The 23,453-nt window shown below is 41.4% G+C and overlaps 1 protein-coding gene across 18 annotated transcripts in view; it reads right to left on the bottom strand.

Annotated features, from left to right (window-relative positions):
• Positions 1–23,453, bottom strand: part of DTNA (dystrobrevin alpha) — a 224,385-nt gene that overhangs the window by 48,049 nt on the left and 152,883 nt on the right. For all 18 annotated transcript variants that reach the window (XM_077185289.1, XM_077185300.1, XM_077185284.1 and 15 more), the window contains 6 exons: positions 20,179–20,392; positions 12,976–13,061; positions 11,321–11,475; positions 6,991–7,096; positions 4,857–5,023; positions 2,269–2,393 (listed from right to left, as the gene is read on the bottom strand). In XM_077185289.1, the coding sequence (XP_077041404.1) occupies positions 2,269–2,393; positions 4,857–5,023; positions 6,991–7,096; positions 11,321–11,475; positions 12,976–13,061; positions 20,179–20,392 (853 nt within the window). The remainder of the gene's footprint in view (positions 1–2,268; positions 2,394–4,856; positions 5,024–6,990; positions 7,097–11,320; positions 11,476–12,975; positions 13,062–20,178; positions 20,393–23,453) is intronic.

Raw genomic sequence — 23,453 nt, 5'->3', positions numbered from 1 at the left:
ACCACCAGGTTTATGACACGTGGATAACTATTTCTCTAGGTGAGGCTTTAGATGTATTTCTTGCTTAATTCAAAATTTTATGTGGCACCAGTAAAACAAAAAAGCCATACAGTCTTTTTGTCTGATCCCAGGCAAAGGTGGAAGAACAAACAAAAGGAAAGTCTCTATAGTAATTCAGGGAGCACTTGTCCCCATTTAAGCTAGAAGCTAAGAAAAGGATACTGTTTTGTTGCCAAAATTCTTCCATCTGATGCAAATATAAACCCCCTTTTTTGCCTGGATTCCTGCCCAGAGCTGTTTTTCTCAACTTCCATTATGTTTAAAAATAAAAACTGCATCAGTGAGAAGATATTCTCGACAAGGTTCTGTACTATACCTCTGCCCTCAGTTAATTTGTGTCAATTATGCTGTAGATCATGATACCTCCACAACTTACAGTTTTCTCACTCATGCATCCTTGTAGCCAATATAGATTGCCAAGCTATATTACCATCAAACTATGAATAAAGAGAAACTGTCATAAACCAGAATAGATGGTGGTTTGTTCTCACATCCCGTCACTCTAAATTGTCTGTATATTTAGGAATAAGGGAAGGTGTTAATTTCACAGCAAAAATTTGGATCAGTTCCTACTTAATTATGGTACCTTCCCCTTGCCTTGCCTAAATGCATTTAATCCATTCACAGTAGCCCAGTTTTCACTACCTTTTATATTCTGACATATCCCCAGGCCTTCAAGATCCCCCTGCCAACAGGGAACAGAGGCTTCTCTTTCAGTTTCAAGCTCTCTGTCTCTCTCCATTTCCCTTAAGGATGGCCAAAATCTGCCCTGTGAAATTATCACTGACTTGCCAGCAGGGCCAGGCACAGCAGGGAGGGAACTCCAGATCATTTCTGCCAAAGAACAACATCCTCCCAGTATTCTTCCATAAAGAGGTGCAGGGGGTTTAACTGACAATTAAGTGTGACAGGGATTTGGCACTATGTATCTGTCAGAGGCACCTTGTTTCTGAAGACCAGAACACTCTCTTACACCTTGAAGAAGCTGTGCTATAACCACATAAGGAAGGACCATCAGCATAACTCATCCTAAAAATGCCAGGCAGGTTAGGTTGTGTGAACTTTCCAGGTGTTGCACAGCCCACAGTGGCTGGAGTGCACTTGCCCTTAGAGATGCTACATACAGATATTCAGGATGGACAAAGGTAAATATGCATAATAATTACAGACTAGAGCAGTTCCAGCAGCCAGTAACATAGCTATGCAGCATGGAAATACAATTCTAATGGCTGCTGCCCAAAATGCTTCAGTCAGGAGCCCTGGGAACATGGTTAAGAAAGATATTTTCTTAAGAAATACACCAGAATAAGAGAAATACTTTAAGGCAGTATTTTTGGAATATTTTTTCCAGCTTAATTTCTTTGTACCTTTTTCCAACCAATGTCGTATTTTTTTCTTAATTTTATGGGAAATTTAATGTTTTTTTCCCTTTTTTTTAAAGGACCCAAGAAGCAAAGGTAAGCCAGGTTGATAAATGAGAAAATTGGAGTGTCTGCCACTATGGCTAGTGAACATGTTTTAGAAAAAACCTCATCCAAAGTCGTCCTTTCCTCACCCTGCACAAATACATTTTCTTTCTGCTTTGGGTTTCTTGACTCATGCAGAAAAAAAGTAGTGACATGCTACTATACCAAAAAATAATTTTGCTTTCTCAACATATCAAAACATAAGGCTAATAGACTCTTTTCAAGTGACTTGGCAGTTGAAGGCCTGCTTTTTATGCAGACTAACACAATTCTTCAAGGCTTGGTGAAGAAGCTCCACTAAAGTCAGTGAGAACTCTGACACCTTTTTTTACAAAATTGGTCTGATTTCACTTTTCTCTGGCGCCTTGTGTCAAGGCATACCTGTGATACACTGAAGTTAATAGTCTCTAGATGACAGAACTGATGTTCTCAGCATCAATACATCCCAAAGTGCTGAAACTCCATAAAATTGCATGGACATCTCTTGAGGAGAATGGGAACATTACCATGTTGTGTCCCAGTAGTTGATTATACCTATATATCCCGTTGATTTTTACAGGTTAAGTCACACCAGAAAAACACTTTTACACTAAATATCCCCACCAGCAAATTTGCACTTGTGATGCATTGAGCTGGACAAGCCACATCTGCCTCCTGCTTTGTTCAGAGCTGTAGTATCTACACTTGGTGCAAGCAACTCCTACCACAAAGCTTACTTTGTCTACAGCACACAGATACTTACACAATATGAGCCAGGTTTAGAGGTTTTTCAGGCTGGTCAGGGAACATTGGGTGCAAAGGTTCACGGCTGGAAGCACAGCTTAAAGACTTGCTAAGTGCATTAGTTAGCTTCTTAGCAGGTGATTTCTGGGAGGAACAAGGAAGGTAGAGGTAATCTGGACAAGTAAGGTGCATACTGTTTCTGCTACAGGAAGCACAAAACAACAAGAAGCTCTAACAGCTCAGGTACCTATGGACTGACATCCCCCTTGCCCCCCTCCCATGCCCAGAGTCTGGTAAGGCAAAGAGTGCTCCATTTGGGAAGGGATTACTATTAGCTCCAGCAGCTTTTAGAGCAGGCTGGAGGTGTATCTATAGGGAAAGTTGCCATGGCTTTTTTGCAATGCTGCACTCAGGAATTGTGGAACAAAGAACAGCACAGTTTGTGTCACCTGGGCTGGTGCTGGCTTGTACCTCACCAGCTTGGGAATGCAAGGAGAACAGATCCAAGCATGCTTGTCCCTGTAGATACACTGTATGGGACATCACTTCCCTCCCAGATATGGGCCAGGCTAGGCTGCTTTGTTCTTCCCCCTCGCTAGTATCTCCCTCCTCACCTCCAGTACCCTGTACTGTTTAGCTGCTATTACAAAGCTTCTCTTCCACCTCCTGTGGCCACTGACCACTGGAGAATGGAAATTTGAGACAGGGGCTTGCCAGGAATTGCCCCACTGTGGCACCAGCATTTCAAAAGAGACTGATGTACTGTCACTGTCCCCAAAAGATAGGGAGGGGTCTATGCAAGAAGGGTAATTTTCATCAATGTGTAAAAAAACAAAACAAAACAACAAACCAGTATTTTCTGCTTTCTGTTTTGTTTGGAGGCTATGCACTTGAGGAGTAAACTCAACTGCCCTTCTAAGGGATCTCTGAGATCCAGGGTGTCTTTTAGGCTGTGTGAAGGATTCTCAGGAAATTCAACTCAGCTCTCTGTGATTCACTTCTCTGCCAGTAAAAAAGGGTTAGTGACCCTTACACTGTCTCCTCTCCCCAAAACACAGCTCTACGGGCTGAAATTGAAAAATCTTTCTGGAATTGGACAGAAACGATTTTGTATTTGCGCATATACATCCCGCATTGACATATGATTGTCACCAAGTCTATACTGAAATATTTCTGCTAGAGAAATCCAACCTAAATACAAAAAGTTCAAGCTCTTTCTCTTGCATTCATTAAATGCAATTTCACTCTGAATTGAGAACGGTTGATTTCCACTGCACCCATAAACACTTCCAGTGAAGTACATGAAGTATACTGCATGTGGAGCTCAATACTGATGCATTATGGAGAATGCCAACCAGGTTTGAACAAATGCTAATGAATGCTACAGAAAGGCAACTTCAAACTTGAAGCAAAACATTTGTTTCTGGCAAGGAAACATCTGAAAGCACTAGGCATGTGGTCATATTTTTGTCTTCCGCTGAGCAGAAATCTTAAGTTTTCCAATTACTTCCTACCTATAATTACAGCTCCCTGGCTACAGCAAAAAATGGATTTTATAGCACAAATTGTGGCTAGGAATGGAGTCTGAGCTACACAGTGGGCACTTTTCCTATTCAGATACTAAACTCTGGCCATTTGTGTCTATGCAACAAGCAGCAATTAGGACCCACAAAAACAATTACAGACCCAGGTCTGCTGGGATGCAGTGCAGGGCTGTATGACTGGCATACAGAGCAAACCACGTCCAATTTAACCCTTGCCTGTTCCATCAACAGAAAACCAGACATTTTAGAAGTATTAAAATTCAGAACTTTGTTAAATAATAAACTCAAAGTACCATAAAAATGGGAGCTTTTGCTGTATGCATAATTTTCCCTTTTTAAAAAAAATATACTGTTGAAATATTTGAAATTAATTATGTATTTTCTGCTATTCGTGTTTGAATCCTGAAGGATTTTGATGCTCTGTAAACAAGGGGGTCAACTGGGGCTTTGCTCCAGTCCATGGAAAGCTGAGTCTCCAAGTCTCATGCCCTTCAGGGAAGGTTAAGGTTCCAGCAGCTGTTGATACTTCTCTTTCAGCTTAGGAAAAACACTGCATTATTTTGATTAACAACAAAAAGCCTGAAGTGAGCTTTTCTCTATAGTAAACACTACTGTGGATCTAAGCCCGTGACCACGCTCAAATCTCCAGTGCCAGGATCATCCCAAATGCTACGCATATGCTGCAGCCACTCAACTGAAAATATTGATGAATGAGCATTAAGTATTCATCATTTCATTTACACGTAGCCAAAGAGAGCAAGCCAATGACGACTTTACCGTGAGTCCTGTGGGAACGGGAGAAGCTGCCATGAGCCTGCTGCCCTGCTGCCAGCCCCTCCTGCGCTGCCCTCACCGCGGCACGCACCAGATCCTCACCCAGGAAAGACTATTCCCACCTCCACGCTCTCCCGACAGCTCCCAGGGCCGGAGCCTCCCAGACAGGGTCACTAATCCAAAGTGCCAGCCCGGCTCCCAGCTCGCCCGAGCCCAGAGCTGTGGCTGGGGGCTTCTCTGATGGCTGGAGGGCAAAGCAGTCTGCAGCGAGGCAGGAGCCTTCCCTTACCCATGACGTGTACTCTTTCATTTGGTGCTGGTTGCTGTGGGAACCGCTGGCATGGCCCCTCCAGAAGCAGTCCTGACAGAGCTGGTAATTGTGACACTGCTGGCAGCGGTAGCGAAACCCCATCATGCTCTCGCTGTGGCAGTAGGAACACTCGACGGGGTGGAAGACTGGGTGGGAGAAAGAAATGGTGAGCCAAAAAACAAAACAAAGGAACACCCAGAAAAAGTTTATGGACAAACACCAAACTGAAGGGTGATCTTTTCTTTGTTTAAAGCAACCTGCAGCGTTGGATGCTGCTGACAGCTCTGACCCGAGAAAATACAGCAACCTGTGCCACAGGCAACACTTCCTACACTGGGCACCAAACCCTTCTTCGCTTCTGAGCTGGTATCCATGCCTCCTGCTCACAGGAGCAAAAAATGTGTGTGTTCAGTGCTCAGTGTCTAACAGAATACATGACAGAGTACAGAGGAGGGTCATGAAGATAAAGGTTCTCCTATGGAGACAGGCTGAGAGTTGTTCAGCCTGCAGAAGAAAAAGCTCCAGGGAGTCCATAGAGCAGCTTTCCAGTACCTAAAGGGGCTACAGGAGAGCTGGAGAGGGACTTTTGTCAAGGGCATGTAGGGACAGGACAAGGGTGAATGGATTCACTGAAAGAAGGTAGGTTTAGATTAGGTATTAGCAAGAACATCTTTACTGTGAGGCTGGTGAGGCACTGGATTGCATTGCCTGAAGAAGGTGTGGATGACCCATCCCTGGAAGTGTTCAGGTTGGATGGGGATTCGAGCGGCCTGGTCTAGTGGATGATGTCCCTGCTGGGGAGTTGGAAATGCATGATATTTAAGGTCCCTTTCAATCCACACCATGCTATGACAGAGGAAATTTTTATGTTGCAAAATCCACTGCAGCTGCACCACTGGGAGAAGCTGAGTGTTTTGTTATGTTTTAAGCAGCTGAGGTGACGCATCTTGGAGGAAAAGTCAAACTCAGCTGTATGACTACTGAAAGGATGAAAGTGTACTCAGACATGTTATCGTCTCAATTACTGCTGTCTCATCCGTACAAGTGGTGTCATTTAGGTACCTATATATGGGATTGAACATGTAGCTTTGGATGCCCAGATTTGGAAAGCTGGCCTTTGGAGAGACCTGTTCTCTGTTCAGAAGCAGACAGTGACAAGGAAGCAAGTCACTGAGGACACTAAAGCACCAATTAAGATATTTGGAAGCACCTTCCAAGCAATACTTCTATTTCTGTTCCTCTTTCCTCGCTACAGCCTGTACCAAATTTACCACAGGGTACTGAACATCCCCTCATTCCCGGCACCCTCTGCCTTTCTGTCATAAGGTTCAGTCTGGGAAAATTTGGATCAGTGCTGAATGTGTCAGGGTTTAACTCCTTGCCAGAATTTTGCAGCAAGAAGGGTTTCTGCTCTAGGCTAGGAAACACTGCGAAGCTGGTGAGGGACAGGGATGGATGACAAGAGCTTGAGGAAGGTGGGATAGATAGGTTGCTCTGTAGCCAAAAAAGACTTGGGAACAACACCTTACCCACCATGGTGCCTTTCAGTGGAAGAGGGATTTGTTTGGCACAGGAACAAATACAACTTTTCCTCCTTTTCCTTTTATCACCAAAAATGGATGCACACGATCCACAGGGAACTTCCTTTTCAGAGGATATGGTCTGGCAGTGTAGACTTAGGAGTAGATCCTTCCTAAGGACCTTTTGGCTGGTGTTTTGCACTGCACTGACATCTCCTGCCAGGAATACTGCATGAACGGAAACTGCCAAGCTGCTCCCTCTCTGCTGCCATATGTCATAGCTAATAAAAGTTGTGGTCTTGATAGTTTACCAAATATAAGTGTGTGAATGGATGAAGTCCTATTGCTCTTTGCTTTTCCAGAGCATAGGAGGAGACACGATCAGGTTAACTTCCTGAGCACAGCAAAATTTAAGCCATGTTCCTGGCTGAATGACCACCAAACTTCAAATATTTTACCAGTCACTGTAAAAATAGCACATGGAGTCAATGAACCCTGTACAGTAGCTTTTACAAAACCATCTACAGAGTGTGAAAATCATCACACCAAAGTTTATTCTTGTAACTGTGTTTTGGCAGTGCCTCTTTACTTACCATTTTCAACATTTGCCAGTCGATGCAGAAGTGGTAACCACACTAGACACTGTGGCGGGGGATCAGACATGAGAGTATCCAAGAAAGTGTTTAATGTGACTTTTTTCTGCTCAAACAAGCAAACAAACATGCACAAAAAAAAAAATCAGTAATTAGACATCTCAAAATTATTTTATCTTGTCTCTACAGAAACACTTGGGAATAAGTTTCAAACACTGTTTGCCTGTAGCCCTGACTTACTAAAAAGAACAAGTGATACTAGCAAAGCTTTTCCAGGCTATTTTTAGTTGGTACAATGATACAACTGATGACTAGAAGTCATTCTCACAAGGCTGGGTTGGAGACACTTAGCTCCCACTCACTTCCAGACTCTCTTCTAGAGTCACTGCCTGAAGATGCTTTGTGGTTAAGGGTGGTATTCAACTCTGCATGCTCTCATCTGTTTTGAGTATCGTGTGACAAGTACAAGTGGATGTGGGCTATCACTGTGTATGACCAATTTTCGAATGAAAAATCACTGCTGACGGTACTTGAAAAAAGAAAATGAGAGAAAATACTGGCAAGGGAGCACAAATTCGAAAGAAATATAGAATAAGGAGAGACCAGCACAAGCAATTTGTTGCCATAATTTAAGAAACTTTGCTTGTCTAAGGAGCAATGGCAACTAGTTATGGGTGAGTTCTGACTGTGGGATGTCAAGATTGCATATGCGCAGGGAATGCAACTGCTCCTGAACTCTTCACGCCTTTAAGCACTCAGAGATTTATGCCCCTTTAAATTTCAGAGAGATTTAAACTCTAAGATATCCCTGTTGATTTTAAAAATGCAATCTAGAGCCTTAAATTTCTTAGGTGTCTGGAAAAAGTAATCACAAATCCTAGTTCATTTGTTTTTTCAACCAGCAACTGAGCCTTCCTTAAATAAAATTTAAGATGCAAAAATATTGAGCCCTGCTGAGAATATATGCAGATATATTTTATAGACATACATATTTAAGTAGTATCCCTATATCCAAAGGGATGGCTAAATTTTCATATCTGATTGCATAAGCTGCTGCTTTAACTTGCTAAAGAACTATGGTTACCCCATGAGGAAGCTAAGCAGCACTCATGCAGTGACATGTATCATCTCTGTGTGTTGTGGAATTCTTTTCAGAGCTGAGATTTCCAGACAGAGTATCTGTGCTCCATTTATACACAATTACCACCAAGTGTAAATAAAAATGTTATTTCTCTTATACAGTGAGTGATCAATGGAAAACATCTCACACTGCAACAGTCGCAGGGAGGAAACACAGCAAGATATTTGGAAAGATATGAAGATGTTTGTCCATAGGAGAAAATACCTCAGGCTACTGTGGAAATGGACTTGATTCTTTAATGAACAGAAACAGCCAGAATATGAACTCTAAATCTCACTGGAGTACTACCTTTCCCCAGAATAATTGCAGTGTGAAAGTCCAGTCAAACACTACCACCTGCTTGTTGTATGAATTATCTTCCCAGCCATGGAGAGCAGATAAGCAGTTCCCAAATAGGTATCCTATGCTGTAAGCATCAGCTCAGAGAAAAGGATCTTTCTTTTGGAGATGTGGATTTCTTTTTCTGCTGTGGATGCTTGGCACAGCTTTGCTGATCAATGCTGTCAGCAAATGTCTCTGTTGTCCGCAGCAGAACTTGGGAGCACAGGGGAAAAAAAGGTGGAAGGAAGCCCAGGAAAAGAAGGGACCTCCAGTGCCCCATACTGCAGAGCTGAGTAGCCTCAGATCTTCCCTTGGCTCTTGAAGGGATACACACAACCAGTCTAACAAGCAAACAGATAAGGAGACAAGGAAAGCTCTTCCACAATGCAGTGGGCTTTTGAAAGCCACTATAACTTTAAAATCTGATTGGCAGCAAATAAGGCAACTTAGCTTCAATGACAGCTTTATGGCCAAACTGCTCTCGTGATCACTGATTTTATGGATTAGAGAAAAAAGCAGTGTCCCTTAAAAGGACACTGTCAGAGCAATTTCCATACATTTTCCTCCTGCAATTTTCCTTCAGCTGCTGGGAAAGTTTAAACCAAAAGCTGTTTTCTAAATATACACTACACACAGATGGAGTCTAGGTTTGTGGAATAACACTTAGACAAGTGCTAAGAAAATGAAGTTAGTGTCTATCTTTTTAGTTTGGGATATTTTTTAAGTGTTTTTTACAATAATAACAATACTGCTTAGTACAAATACAGTATAACATCACATCAATCCTACCTATGGGGGAAAGTGGTAATGATAAAACTTCTTTTTGAGCCACAGATTTGTGTTCTGAAACATTAAGTCACTTGCTCCAGCATTTCTGCCCCACAAATTTGCTGATGAGGAAACACTGTTGTTTCTACTTTGAACAGACATTCAATCAAGTAGTACCTCACAGGCAGAGGAAAATACGTGGTAGGATCAAGCAAACCAGTAGAATTGGGAATAATAAAATATTTCTGCAAAAGGAAAAATCCTTTCAGATGTAAACTGAATGGATTTGACACCATGACCAGATAATTCTCAGAATCTTTTATTTTCCTGAAATTGAAGAATCTCTAGACATCAGGGGGTTGAAAGGCTTCTGGTAGGCAAAAGTGACCCATTGTGAGAACTAGTGAAAATGCCAAACTTATTCCAAGCTATCAATTTCTGATAATGATACATGCAATATAAGAGAGAGAAAGAATGACTTGTGTGTGACTAAGACTGTAAATACCATTTATCATGGTGTCATAAAGATCTGAATTTCATTTCAAAACTCTGGTTCATCCCTAGTGAGGATGTAATGAGAACTACATAAAGTCAATTTAAGTGAAATATCAGACTAGATTTACAAGAGTACTTGGCTGCCTCCAGATGCAAAACAGCAGCTTTGTAAACCTGCTGTGTACCTACATCAGTCAGAGACTTAACTCTTGTTAGCTCTAAGTGGAGCTTGTAAACAAAACCATCTAATGCTTGCTTGAAGATGTTGCTTCTAAAGATACCTTAATGCATCTGGTCTACTCAGCTGGATGCAATCTCAAAGCAAGTGCCATTTCTGATGGCAACTGAGATAAAAAATGAGGCCTGAATTACATTTTTTCAGGAAAAGAAATTCCTTTTTTCATCCATAATAACAGCATGACCAACATGCAAAGCTTGAATACCCTGTTCCCATGCATTATTTTAACACAAAACTACCAGAAGTCACTTCACCACGTAAATTCTTCAACATAAGATGAAATGCTGTTTTAAATCTCCCCTGTGGAACAAGACTAGTTTCACATATGCAAACATTACAATTTAAAATGAATTGGGAGATGACTCAATAAATGAATTTCAACATCTCCTTTCGGCTGACTGGAGTGCCTATTGATTAGTGATGAAACTGAGAGAATACTAAAAATGAGACTCTATTTTGCATGAAAATGACACTATTCCTGCTCCATTGAACTTACTTGTTCAACAGTATTCAGTTAGCAAATGCAAGGATAAAGAGAGGGAAAATACAACTTTATTTCTAACATTGTCCCAGTTTCAGCATATTCCCTTACTACATATTTATGGAATTATACAGTGTGATGTGTGGCAAGAGCCAGAGGAATTCTCTCTTTCTCCACTGGAGAAGTGGACAACCAGCCACAATTACAGAATCTTCTGAAGTGCTATGTATTAGCTGAAGCCAATGTGCTGTACTCAGTGTACCTATGGAGTCTTTTGAGTTGCAAAAAAATCTTGTATTTTCTTCAGGATAAATTCATTGCTTTCCTGACCCTATCTCACTGGTGTTATTGGTAAGAGACTAAGGATTTTCTAATACATACTGATTCCCATTTACAAAGAAGTTTTAAGGCTATTTTCTTCTCCCTCCTAAACTTGTATGTCTATCACTGGAAAAACCTGAAGTTTGATTTTTTTTCTGGTGGAACTCCAGCTTTGTATGCAGAAGTTAGTGTTCTGTATGCTTATACCAACACCAACTAAGTGGGGTGGAGGTCTGCATGTCTTGGGATATAAATATATAGAATACCTAAAGGTATATATGTATCTGGTGCTTAAATTAGGAAGTTTCCTTATTTAGGAATGTGTAAGTCAAGACCCTGCTCTGAATCACTTTTTGACTAAGCCTCTCTCTTGATGGTTGTATGGGGAACCTACGGAGACCAGCTTCCTGTTGAAGGCACCAAACCTACACACCAGAAATCAGCGGAGTGGACCTTCCCCTCATCCAGCCCAGTGTTTCCTGGGCAAATATGCACTTATATGTAAGACAGGAAGAATCTTGGCCTGCTCAGAGGGGTGATTGAGAACTTGTGTCTCTTCATTTACCTGTTGTGAGAAACAGGATTTTGCCGACTGCTCAGTGTAACCAAAGGAAGGCCCCTCGAAGACAGCGGTGGGCAGCTTGAGAACCTCGCGCAGGAACATGTCGTACCTGCCATAAACCATCACCCCGCTGGAGTCAGAAATCATGGAGAAAATATCTGAGGGGGGAAAAGAGAAGGAAACATCACAGCAGCTTCAGTGTGAGCTACAGATTCGCTCTGAGTTCAGTATCATCTGATTTGAAAGAGAAGTAGTAAACATGTTTGGCGTATGGAAACCTCCATTATTACTGCATCTTTATTTCTGACCTCTTTTAATAGAAAACAAGAAGAATTATTTGCATATTAATAACTAGCTGATTTTAATACTAAAATATTCCTGATTTGTTTTTCTTTGTGTGTGGTCATTTTTAAGCAAAGTCTGATGCATGGCACGAGGCAGTAATTTAATCAGATAAGAAGGCTCTGATTTGACAAGATATGCTACATCAGCTTTTTGCCTGCTGCCAGTTTACCATGTCAAATCAAAATCTTGACAATGGGTTCATTAAGTCAGTTATTACTGTCTTGGACAGGACACACAAAGCAATGAAGGTCTTGCCAATATGCTATTTTTCACTCTTCCCTCATTCTTATGCATAAAAATATCACACTTTTATTATTGCAGTGATGTCAGTTTGTCAGCCCTTACTTCTCTGTTTGTTTAAAATTATCCTCTGCTTAGCAGGAGATCTCTGACTAAGGAACATTTATTGTTTTTCAGGCTGTCATGTCAGCTGCTTCATTTCCAGGAACCTGGAAGGGAAATTCTGACAACAGGACTCCGGGACTGCTGACCCAAAAAATCATCATTGTACTTCAGCCCTCCACTGGATGGACCTAATTCCTATTCTTAAAGCAGCTTAGGGAAAAAATGGTGCTCAATTTATAATTTATAATTTATAATTTATAACTTCAGCTCAGTCTGTATTTGAATTTCTACACAGAAAAAATATATTAAAAAATGGCACCAAATCTGGAAGTCTAAATCAGCACTTGGAATTTCTACTTGTCTACTGTAAACAACTGTAATTTGTAAACTCAGTTTTCTTGGGCTCAGGTAGAAGGCTCAGTGGAAACTGAAGGTTTTTCGTCAAAAGTCTGGAAAATGGTGTTCTGGACCTGACATTATATGCCTATAGAGAAAGACTTCCATTGCAGCAACAAGTAAACTATGCTATTGGGGAACTGGGAATAAATCCTACAAAATGAGAATCTGTTCACCAAAATACATGGCATAAGAATGCCCTATGGAAGAAAATATGAATAGTACATAAATATATTGATCTTCTACGTGTAAAAAGATGTAGATGTTACTAAAAATAATCAGAAGAAATGATTAAATTATGCTTCATGATATTGAGGCACTTATTTGTATTCCAAGTTCAATAACCCCAATGGAAAAAAATCCACCAATAAGAACCTCAATGTATGCAATTCGTTCTTAAAAACTACAGTGTGAGGTTCAACCAAACATAAAGTGGGATTTACTTAGAGATATACATAGGGCAACTCCCAAACCCAGCCAAGAAATTGTAGTTTATCCTAATTCCCTCTTTTCTACTTGTACTGTTAATTCTCCAGCAATAACAACTTTTAACGGTAAAAAATATCACTTACATCTTAATTTGTCCATGATCTTTCCTCCACAAAGAGTTGCCAAGGCCATTTTGACAGCAAAAACGGAGATTTTACCATGTCCTTCCCTGTTCAAAAGTAGAAAGTAGACATATTTTACATGTCCATTTTATGAGAATCTGTTCAATTAAAATGCATATTTCTGACATCACTTACTGTAATGCACAATATATATATGTGTATTGACATCCAGAGAAATGAGTCCTTTAAAAAGCAGGTTTGTTTTGTGGGAACACACATCAGTACACTGCTCTGTAAAGATCTCAGAGCAGATTTATTATGTATATGAAGCTCAGTATTAAACTGTTTATCTCATTATACACTACAGTGATAATTACTACTGCTATCTGTGATACAGTAGCACTTGGAGACACCTATCAGACTCATGCTTTCCCTATCCTAAGTGCTTTGGAAATTTTTTGGACCTAGAAGATTACAAATAAGTGAAAAAATCAGCACTGGGAACAAAAGTGAAAAAGCACACAGGGCTCACATCATCACACAAACTTCACCTGTACCTGTCAGTAGGTCCTGACAATTGCATTTTAAATGATACACCTGACCCCCAGGAACCTTGAAGAAGGACTTTGCTGAAAAATGGGAAATATGCCTGTATCCAGAATGAGTGAAGGATGTATGTTGTGATGTGGAGAAGAGTTTTGTCCCTGGCTTGTTCAAGGGGAGGCTATACCTGGCTCTCTACCTTCAATTTGCAATGCATAAATGCTAATAAACCCCAAATTCACCCAAGAGTTTATCTTGGGGCAAAAAGGCACATCAGCAGCTCTTCCCCCAGCTGTCTTGAAGCATGTAATGGCTTAACTTTATTATTCCTCCCACTATCCTCATTCTCCTTTTACAGCCATGATGGTCCCCAATGATCACCCACCATCACAGAAAACCTGGTTTATTTGAGCTGGATAAGTAAAACATGACCTCACACACTGCATGGCACACTTAGCCCCTAAAACACCTATCAGCCCCAGTTTAGTGTTCAGCCCCAGTTTAGTCTTCAGCCCCTTTCCAAAAATGAGAATGCTCTGCTAAATTCATCTCCTTCTTAATGTTAATCTCTTGACATCCAAATGATGAAATGTGGTTTTTCTTGGAATTTTCTGAATCTTACTGTAAGGCACTAGGAGTCCAGAGTTGCACAGGAGCAACTTCAATCCATCATCCAAACTCCTTGGCATTACTTCACAGCTTCCCACATGAATTAATGATATTAATTAATGACATCAGTGAGGACATGTCATCATGCTTTAAAGAAGAGACAACCAATATTTGTGAGATTAGCAAAATGGCAGCCATGCTTCCTTCTAAATTCTGACAGGATTAATGATGTGGCTAGATAATGAAGTTTTGTGTCAGTTTTTTGGAAATGGAGTTTCCGTGATCTTCAGTTTACTCTACCAGGGAACACAGTGTTTATAAGGGATTTCCTGTTTCACATATATAATTATGTCCTATATAAGATGGTCTAACTGCACTGGCAATAGTAGTACATAGAAATTTAGATCTTCATCAATATTTCTAAAATTACTCTGTTCATTGTCACTCACAATTTTAAGGAAGAAAATTGCATCTGATCAGAACTAAAAAAGTAATTGATTCTGGAAGGACACAGAGCTGTGACTGTGCCTCTTTCTTTGCTAATCCCAAACCAGACTAATGCAGTAACATATACAGGTAAGACAGACATGAATGGTATACTCACATCTGTATATAGATGAATGCCACATGCTTCACTTCATTAAATCACTCAGACTTTAGAAAATGAGTCAGTTCCCTAAGCTTGACCAGCTAATAATCTTTAAAGTTCATTGAATTAGATTTAGTTCTATGTCAGTGTAACCCATAATTCTAAATAGAAATTCTAATTATACTTTTCACTCATTTAAAATTCTGCTTTTTGCCAGACAATCAACTAGACATACAAGCAAAACCTAACAAATTCACTATGTCAGTTTTTAAGAAAGAAACATTTACTGTATTCTTTAATGCTGATTTTTATGCAAACTTTTTCATTATATGAGTTCCCTTTGACTGGCTTCATAAGATAAAAATCACAGCATAGGAATTTCCAGGCTTCTCTACTTCCATTCTTTGTTGACTGGATTCTGATTTGTGTAAACCAGACTTAGCACTGTTATGGCTGAGAATGTGGTCCTTTTGTATTCTTTTTGTGCATGCTGCCCTTTAGACCCTTAGGAATTTTTCTGCACTGTTTCATCATGAGGTTTCCATCTGCCTTTAAAAGAGCTGTTATATTAAAAAAAAAAAAAAGCTAAGTAGAAGCAATGGCATTATTAGGAAGCAATGGAAGATTTAGAGATTAAAAAAATGTGCAAGTGCTTCAGATTTAGATTATTTTTCCCAGGAGGTTTAGTTACATTTAACAGGATTATATTTTTGCATGGCAGACACATATCAACTTGGCTTCAGCTTTCCACCCTAGAGCCACTGGCTTTTCCCATACTCAAATGGTTATGGAAGAGAGGAACGGAAAAAGAAAAGATATCATTTATCTCTTCAATCTCTCCATTTGAGTTGATTCATTTTGACACTGTATTTTCTATTGGTCATTTGTATTCCTAAAAGCACCACAAGAGCCAATATAAACCCAATTTGCCCTCCAAATATATATGTCTGTGTGTGTTTGTGTGTGTGTGGGTGTGCACATACACACATGCATATTTAAATACACACGACTGATGAACAGACAGGGTAATGGGGCCTAAGACTGGCCAATATCATGTGGATATCCAGAAGTGCCCTAAGCTGTGTCTAAGCACCACAGATGACCCTGACTGGCAGCACTGGGGCCTCACAGGGTTTGCTGCGCAAAAGCAAATGCTGAAGCAGTGGCTCATAGCAGCAGGAAGATCTTGGGAGAAGTCAGCACTCCCTGAAAACAGCTTTGGGCTGGCTAATGCAAAGAGAAATAAATTTTACGAGTGGAAACAGGAGAGGACAGCAAATATTTTGATTTTATATTGCACCTCTCTTACTGAGGTTACTCTTCAGCAAGAAGCATAAATGATGTCTAAAGCAAACCTTGAAGCTGATGTGCACTTAACAACAATAGAGGATGGAGTACTTAGGAAAGGGAATGATGGCCAGGGTTGAAGGTTATCTCCTGCTGGCTTGGGGGGAAAAAGGGCAAAAAATTATACATGTTTTTAGACACCAGAGCAGGGAAACCCCACAGACTGCCTGACAAAATCCACAGAACATAAAAGGCTGAGTCCAGCTCCAGGGCCTGATTTTGCCTATTGGGCCACCAAGGAGAATGGTACCAAATAGATGACACTGTCAGTTGTCAGGATCAGCAACACCCACACTGAGATAGCCAGAGGGTGGGGAAAGCCATCAAGAAATAGCATCACATCTTTGGAAACAGCAAATGTGTCCCATGAAAAGGACATTGAGAAAATAGCATTTTTCTCACCAATGAGGTGCAAGTGGTGCTCCCCCAATACTTTAAGGTATCTTTTGCAAAAGTAAGAAAAGTTCCTCAGTTATTGGTTACTACCCAGGGTAATCAATCAAGGCAGTCAATTCTGAAATGTCAGAGGCTGTAATTACAAATTCCCATTTTCAAAACAATGTTTTAGAGATGAAATTTTATTGACATTTAGCAAGATTCTTTCATGTAGGACAGCAAATGCATAATGTCCAAATCTCTGAAATGCATTTTTTTTCTGGACTTCCTTTGTCAATGTGCCTCTGTGTCTTTCAATGAGTAGCAAAGGTGGAGAAGAGAGGGAATTAAACACTTTACTGCTATGAACAGATGAATGAGCAAGAAGTTGTATTTCCAAAATGGATATTGATCATCTTCATGTACTGAAATCAGTACAATACAAATGTTCTTTTGATTAAACAAGGGCATGAAAATTTCCTAATTTCTCTGTAGAAGTCAAGTCCTGCCCCAAGCCAGGCAGGGTCTGTTTTATAGCCCAGGGCTCACAACTCCATTCACAGGACTGTGCACAAGGAACAGAGAAAATTCAGCTACTTTCTTATCAGTTAAACTTTGCAGCAGGAATAGCTGGAGATGATCTAGCACAGAATATTTCCCACTCTGTTTAAAATGAGTGTTTTGGAGAACAACTGAATGAGGCTGACATTCCACCTTGCTGCCCAGCCTTTGACACCAGCCTGGGAGGAATTTTTCAGAGAGGTTTGTACTCATCAACTTTTTACATAGTACTTGGTGTGCCAGTGAAGGAAGTGTGCTATTGTTTCATAAAGCCAGCTAATCACCCTAGGCCTTGAAGCAAAAGCTGTTGCCTAATTTTAACCTGTGGTTAGAAACATAGATCAGACATGTTTCTGTCTAGATTTTTTTAAAGTCTGACCACCTCATTCTGCTCACTGGTTTTGGTGTGTCAGGGTCACCTACCACATGATGCTGACTTCCACACACTAATGAGAAGTTAATTGGAGAAGTATTTCTGTTGGTGAATTTTGAATTTGTTGGCTTGCGGTTCTATAAGGTTGTACTTTAGCTTACTTTTAGCCGCATAAAGGAACATCCTATTCAGTCTCACATGAAATTCTATCCACTATAATTTTCCCCCACTTTTTCTCCTTTCAGGGTTGAGCAGCAGAGAAATATCTGTGGGCCTAATGAATCCCCAATGCCATAAAAAAGCCATAAAAAAATGGGATGTAAGCTCAGCACCGGCAGTGGCTAAGTTGGCCCACATGCCATGGCAGCACACTGTGGTTCTTTTGTGTTTTGCTAGCCAAGTTTTAGCTCCTGAGAAGACATCTGTATTGCAGGCCTAAGGAAACATTCCTTGCCAGAGGGCAGAGAAATCTGCCAGGATTTCAGCAGGCTATAAAAGAAGGAAGAGGCTCTGTTTAAAGTTTGGAGGATCTTCATCCAGTACAGTACACAAAGAGCAACATATATATTAACTAGAACTAAATAAATGAGACAGTGGCAGGCTTATTAGACTTTAAAACATGAAATAACTTGTCCCTTGTGGTCCTTTCATATACGTTACGTTGCAGACTCCATTTCTCCACTTTGGCTTCCAAATGGGACATGAAAAACTGCACCCCCTTCTCTGGATCTGCAGCACCCTGCACTTGGCCTTGCTGAACCTCATGAAGAGATTCCAATTCTCCAGCCTGCTGAGTCCTCTGGATAGCCTGCAAAGCATTGCTTCTCTCTGAACATGAGACCACAAGAAAAGACCTTGCTCCTCCTTCCACCATCTTCTACCTTTCAGCAGAGAACGACCTTTTTCCTGCTCTGGAGGGGAGAGGAAGGAGCAACACTGGAAGCAGAGACAGCAGCTCTGGTTAGACCCCAGCATCTCCCACACTGTTCCTGTGGCATGTAGAGCCACCTCCCTCCCTCTGTTTCCCAGAAACCAGGAAACCTGAACCACCAGTGGTTGTTAAACCAACATCCAACATAAAACTTCAATGATATGAGACATACTAAAGTGCAGGGCACATTTTGAGAATCAGATGCTTAACTGGTGAGTCTTTATTTGTGACAGGTGTCTAGACTTCCACTACAGTACAGAGAGACCTAGCTGACAAATATCTCCATGAAACCTGAACTTAGGTATCTCAGGTTGCACATGAACATCATCTCATATGTTTGCTGTATTTAATATGGAGTGATAGGCAGCTAGTCCCTATCTCTGATCTCAGAGCTGGGAGCCTCTTCCTAGGGATTCCTTGGGGGTCTCTGCCCTTCTGGGAAGTGCAATCCCATGCACTACACTCAGAGGCAGCACAAGAGGCTGAGCTGCTGCTTGACAAATGGAGTGAGGGTCACAGCTTCCTTACTCTGGGGGGGCCTGATGGGAGCTCAGAAACAGATCATGAACCACAGCACATGGAATGTTTTCAGGGAAAGCAAAACCTTGCCCCCTTAAAAACATTCTCTGATTCCCTCCAGGGGACTAAATTCCTCTACTCCATTATGCTGCAAGTAGCTGTGTTGTGTAGCTGAGATCTTTATCCCTTTACAATGAGCTACAAAGTAAGCACAGTATCAGAGGTCTTGCTTCCACAGACCAGGGTCTTTCCATATGTTTACCAGCCAGGAAGCAGTTTACTTGTGGCATGCAGCAATAAATGCATCTGGTCATTTCCAGCATCCTTTAGTATCCTTGTACAGCCACAATGGTATGAATTAAAATGCCTGTTCCTTCTTTTATTGCCCTTGAGGGGAGGAAAATATTCCTGAAGGCTATGATTTCACAATGGACTGGCTTTTCTTCCTCTCAGAGGGGCAGGAGGAGAGGTTGAGTGCAGCCTTCTCATGTGGAACACCTACTTTTTCTCCCTGTTACCATGGTGACTGAGCCACTGGCTGGTCTGGCACTGAGAGGTGCTCAATGACACCCAGTACCAGGGCAGAGAGAGAGAGGACTGGGAAGAGAGAGGGGAAGCATCCTTGTTTTAATGTTTAATGGCCAGTGTTTTCTGCTGATGAATTTTCAAAAAATAAGCCATAAAGTGACAACATCTGCACCTGTCAGACTTAACCGCTGTTCTCCAGTAACTCAGTTCTGAGAACTGCAAATATTGCAGTACAGGTTGCCAACTATGTATTCAGAAATTGCAATAGATATGCACAGAATACTCATTAATGTAAGTGGTTTGCTCTATCTAAAACTTGTTCTTTTTGTAATATGAGTCCCATGCAGTAATAAACAACACGAATTTCATCACCTCCAGGTCTTTAATCCTATTTCTGTCATGGTCTCAAAATCATGCTGCACTGGCATGAGCCAGAAAAAAAAATTGCTTACAGCTGCAAGAACTTGCAGGGAAATGAGCTCTTTCAAAATAATGAGCTATTAACCCATGGCACTGCTGCAGAGGCATTGCAGTGGTGTCAGCCACTGGTGTGTCAATAAACAACAAGCCAAATTAGGAGCGCATGTGAATTTGTTTCTGTAGATAATTCTTCTTTGATATAAACTGGAACAAGTCTGAGTAGCTGGATGAAAACACAGTTGTGCTGAATTTGGCTCCAAAGAAAGGAAAGCAGAGGCCCTTAATTTAGGTTATCTCCCTAGTTAGCACTATTCACATGCTCATTATTTGGGACAGAATTGAGCCTGCTCAATTGATTTCCAGAGATATTTTTGGAGGAAGTCAAACCCTTCCAGCAGCTGGGAGAGGCGGGAGGAAAGGCAGACTTACGGATCAAAGGCCGCCAGCAGGAAGTTGAGCAGCAGGCTGATGGACTGCTCCACGTTGATCTGGTGGGTGGTGGGCATCCGTTTGTTGAGCTGGTAGAAGATGGTTGAAATCACAGCCTCCAGGCGAGCCACGTTCAGTTCGATGCTGGGGTCCAGGTTGTTCAGGGCGTTCTCCCGCAAGGCCTCGATCACATTCCAGATGTCCACCAGGTGCACTAGGGGGCAGGACAGAAAGACTCAGATGGGGAAACGTGCTCCTGAAAGCAACTGAGAAAAAGAGTCACCTCCTCCCACGGGGTGAGGAATAATAACACAACCATGTACAACATGCTTCATGAATAATTAAATGAATTAATGCGTTTTCCACCACTGTATATTGAATCTGGTGGAGAAATATAAATAAAAAAATAAAATTCAAAACTGTTAATAAGCAAACAATATACTGATATTACTAGTTGTAATGAATACCACCTCAGCTTGGGAAATCATTCTTCATTGTACAAAGAATTCAAATAAAAGTCTGTATTTCACAGAAATCACTGTAAGGTAAACATATGCTAATTGTTTTTCTGAACCATGCCTTTATGAATCCCCATTCAGAAATTACTCTTAGATATTAATTTGCATAGCAGATGGGCTTTTCAGAAGATCCTACGAATACTAAGTGCTTATCACATACTGATATTTTGAAAATTCTTTTCAGCAATTTGTATGGAAAGCAAAATATTTTACAGAAACAGAATTGTAATTGAGTCAGGGTACATTTAAACAAATAACACATAATGAAGTGATCCGAAAGTCATATTTTATGTCTTCTAAATATATTTGCCAAATGATTTGTTAAATCTCTCTCTTTGATGAAATCCTGGTCTAAGATGAATTTGATGAGGCCTGTTTTTACCTACAAGGACAGCTTAAAGGACAATCTCTGCTCACCCTTCACATTGCACCCAAACAGAAATCTTGTTTGCAGAGCACTGTTATTGTGGCAGTACGATTGGCTTGCTGTGGATTGCCATTTCCAGAAGAGGTGCACTGCGCCAAAAATAAAGAAACCCCTACAGTAATTTAAAAACTGGATTTAGTTCAAACCTGGACTCAAAGGTTCATCCGTCTATCTTAATATTACCTACTGTCCTACTAAAGTGTCAATAAAAAACAAATCAGGAGGCTCAGGGGGCAAATTCTCTTTTTTTCACCAGACAAACTACTGCACAGTTCTCATTACACAGCATGGTGATATGTCTTATGATGTATCAAAAGCCACCTGTATGTGGAAGGAGATCCATGCTTTTGTAGATAGAGAAACTTAATTATAATCCTCCTCATTATATTTTTATTTGATTGGTTTGCAGGTGCTGTCTCAGACTGCAATGTGACATGAGGGTCTGATGGCAGGGAAATGTAAGCTGATAGTAGATGGATGATGAAATGAGATACAGTCATTTTACTTAGTCTAGATTTTTGCCCTATGATTGGGTTTCCCTTCTTTTGCCTCAGGAATAAATAGCCTCCAACACCCTGCTAGCACATGTGTAAGCCCAAAGAGGAAGATATTTGATACAGATGAGTGGTAACAGTAGCAGCAATCACTTTACAGACTAGACACGACACTTTTGCACTTGCTGTTCCCTAGCAAGTAACTGTGAAAACCTACAAGATACAATTCCATTGTTACACCAAAGTATTTATTTTATCTTTGTATTAAAAGAAAACTTCTACAGGCAAACTTGTATGCTGGCAGGTTGTCTTCAAAATGTTACTGTGAATTAAGCTGATGTTTGCACGGCCAGGTTTTAGTTGCAGGGGGCTACAGAGGTGGCTTCTGTGAGAAGCTGCCAGAAGTTTCTCCATGTTTGGCAGAGCCAGTGTCAGCCAGCTCCAGAATGGACCCACTGCTGTCCAAGTCTGCGCCATCCAGAAATAGTGGTCATGCCTCTGGGATAGCATATGTAGGAAGAATTAAAAAAAGGGTTTTTCACAGTTGTAATTAATGCCAAAGAATAGCAGGGTGAGAATATGTGAGAACAACAACTCTGCAGACGTCAAGGTCAGTGGAGAAGACGAGGGAGGAGGTGCTCCAGGCACCAGAGCTGAGATTCCCCTGCAGCCCATGGTGAAGACCCCAGTGATGCAGCTGTGCCCCTGCAGCCCATGGACATCCAGGGGGATGCAGAGATCCACCTGCAGCCCATGGAGGAGCATCCACCAGAGCAGGTGGGTGCCTGAGAGGAAGCTGTGAGTCTGTGGGAGTCCTATGCTGGAGAGGGGTCCGGGCAGGGATCTGCAAACCTATGGAGAGAGGAACCCACAATGGAGCAGTGTCCTCAGGACTTGTGACTCTGCACGCTGGAGCAGCCTGTCCTTGAAGGAGTGCATACCCTGAAAGAGTGACCCAGTGCAGCAGTTTGTGGAGCAATGTTGTCCACAGGATGGAGAAGTTCATGGAGAACTGTCTCCTGTGGGAGGAACCCTAGGTTGGAGCAGGGGAAGGATTCCTCTCCCTGAGCAGCAGTAGAATCAACCTCTAATGAACTCTAATAATCCCCCTTCTCTGTCTGCCTGTGCCACTGAGGTGGAGGAGGTAGAACTTGTGAAGGAGGAAGGGTGGGGGAAAGATATTTTTAAGGTCTTATTTTACTTCTCATTATCCTGCTCTGATTTTGTTAGTAATAAATTCAATTTGTATCTCTAATTAGAATCTGTTTTGCCTGTGATGTCATTTGGTGGGTGATCTCTCTCTGTCCTCATCTCAACCCTTTGTTATATTTTCTCCCCCTTGACCAGCTGCAGAGGGAGTGATGTAGATGCTTTGGTGGGTGTCTGGCATAAAACCAGAGTCAACCCACTACAGCTGGGTGGGTGGAGTACACAACCTCTGAACTCTTCTGTTTGTTTTCTGGCTGGTGGAAGAGCAACTTCCCCATAAAAAGTCTGGCATAAGTCTCAGGTCCTTTTAATGCAGTCATTCCCATTCCTACTCAATCAGTTTTCACTGTCACAGAGGTAATCTGGATAAATGGAAGATGAATGATCTCCAGGAAGACAGCTGGCACGTAATAACTGATCCTTTCTGGGCAGCTTCTCCACATGGCTCAGAGGCCAGAGGATGGAGGAAGTCATCAGAAAACAGGCCATTGTCTGGTCCAGGAGAGAGGGGTTAATGAGCATTCCACCACATAAGGCAGCCAAGCAAAGTACCAGAAATACAGAGCAACATGCCAGAAGATGCAGGAACAGGCTGGACCATGTGAATGTATTTTGTGGTGGTAGAAG

The sequence above is a fragment of the Agelaius phoeniceus genome, chromosome 1 (assembly GCF_051311805.1).
Source record: "Agelaius phoeniceus isolate bAgePho1 chromosome 1, bAgePho1.hap1, whole genome shotgun sequence".
Classification (NCBI taxonomy): domain Eukaryota; kingdom Metazoa; phylum Chordata; class Aves; order Passeriformes; family Icteridae; genus Agelaius; species Agelaius phoeniceus.
This window is presented reverse-complemented; position numbering and strand designations above follow the sequence as displayed.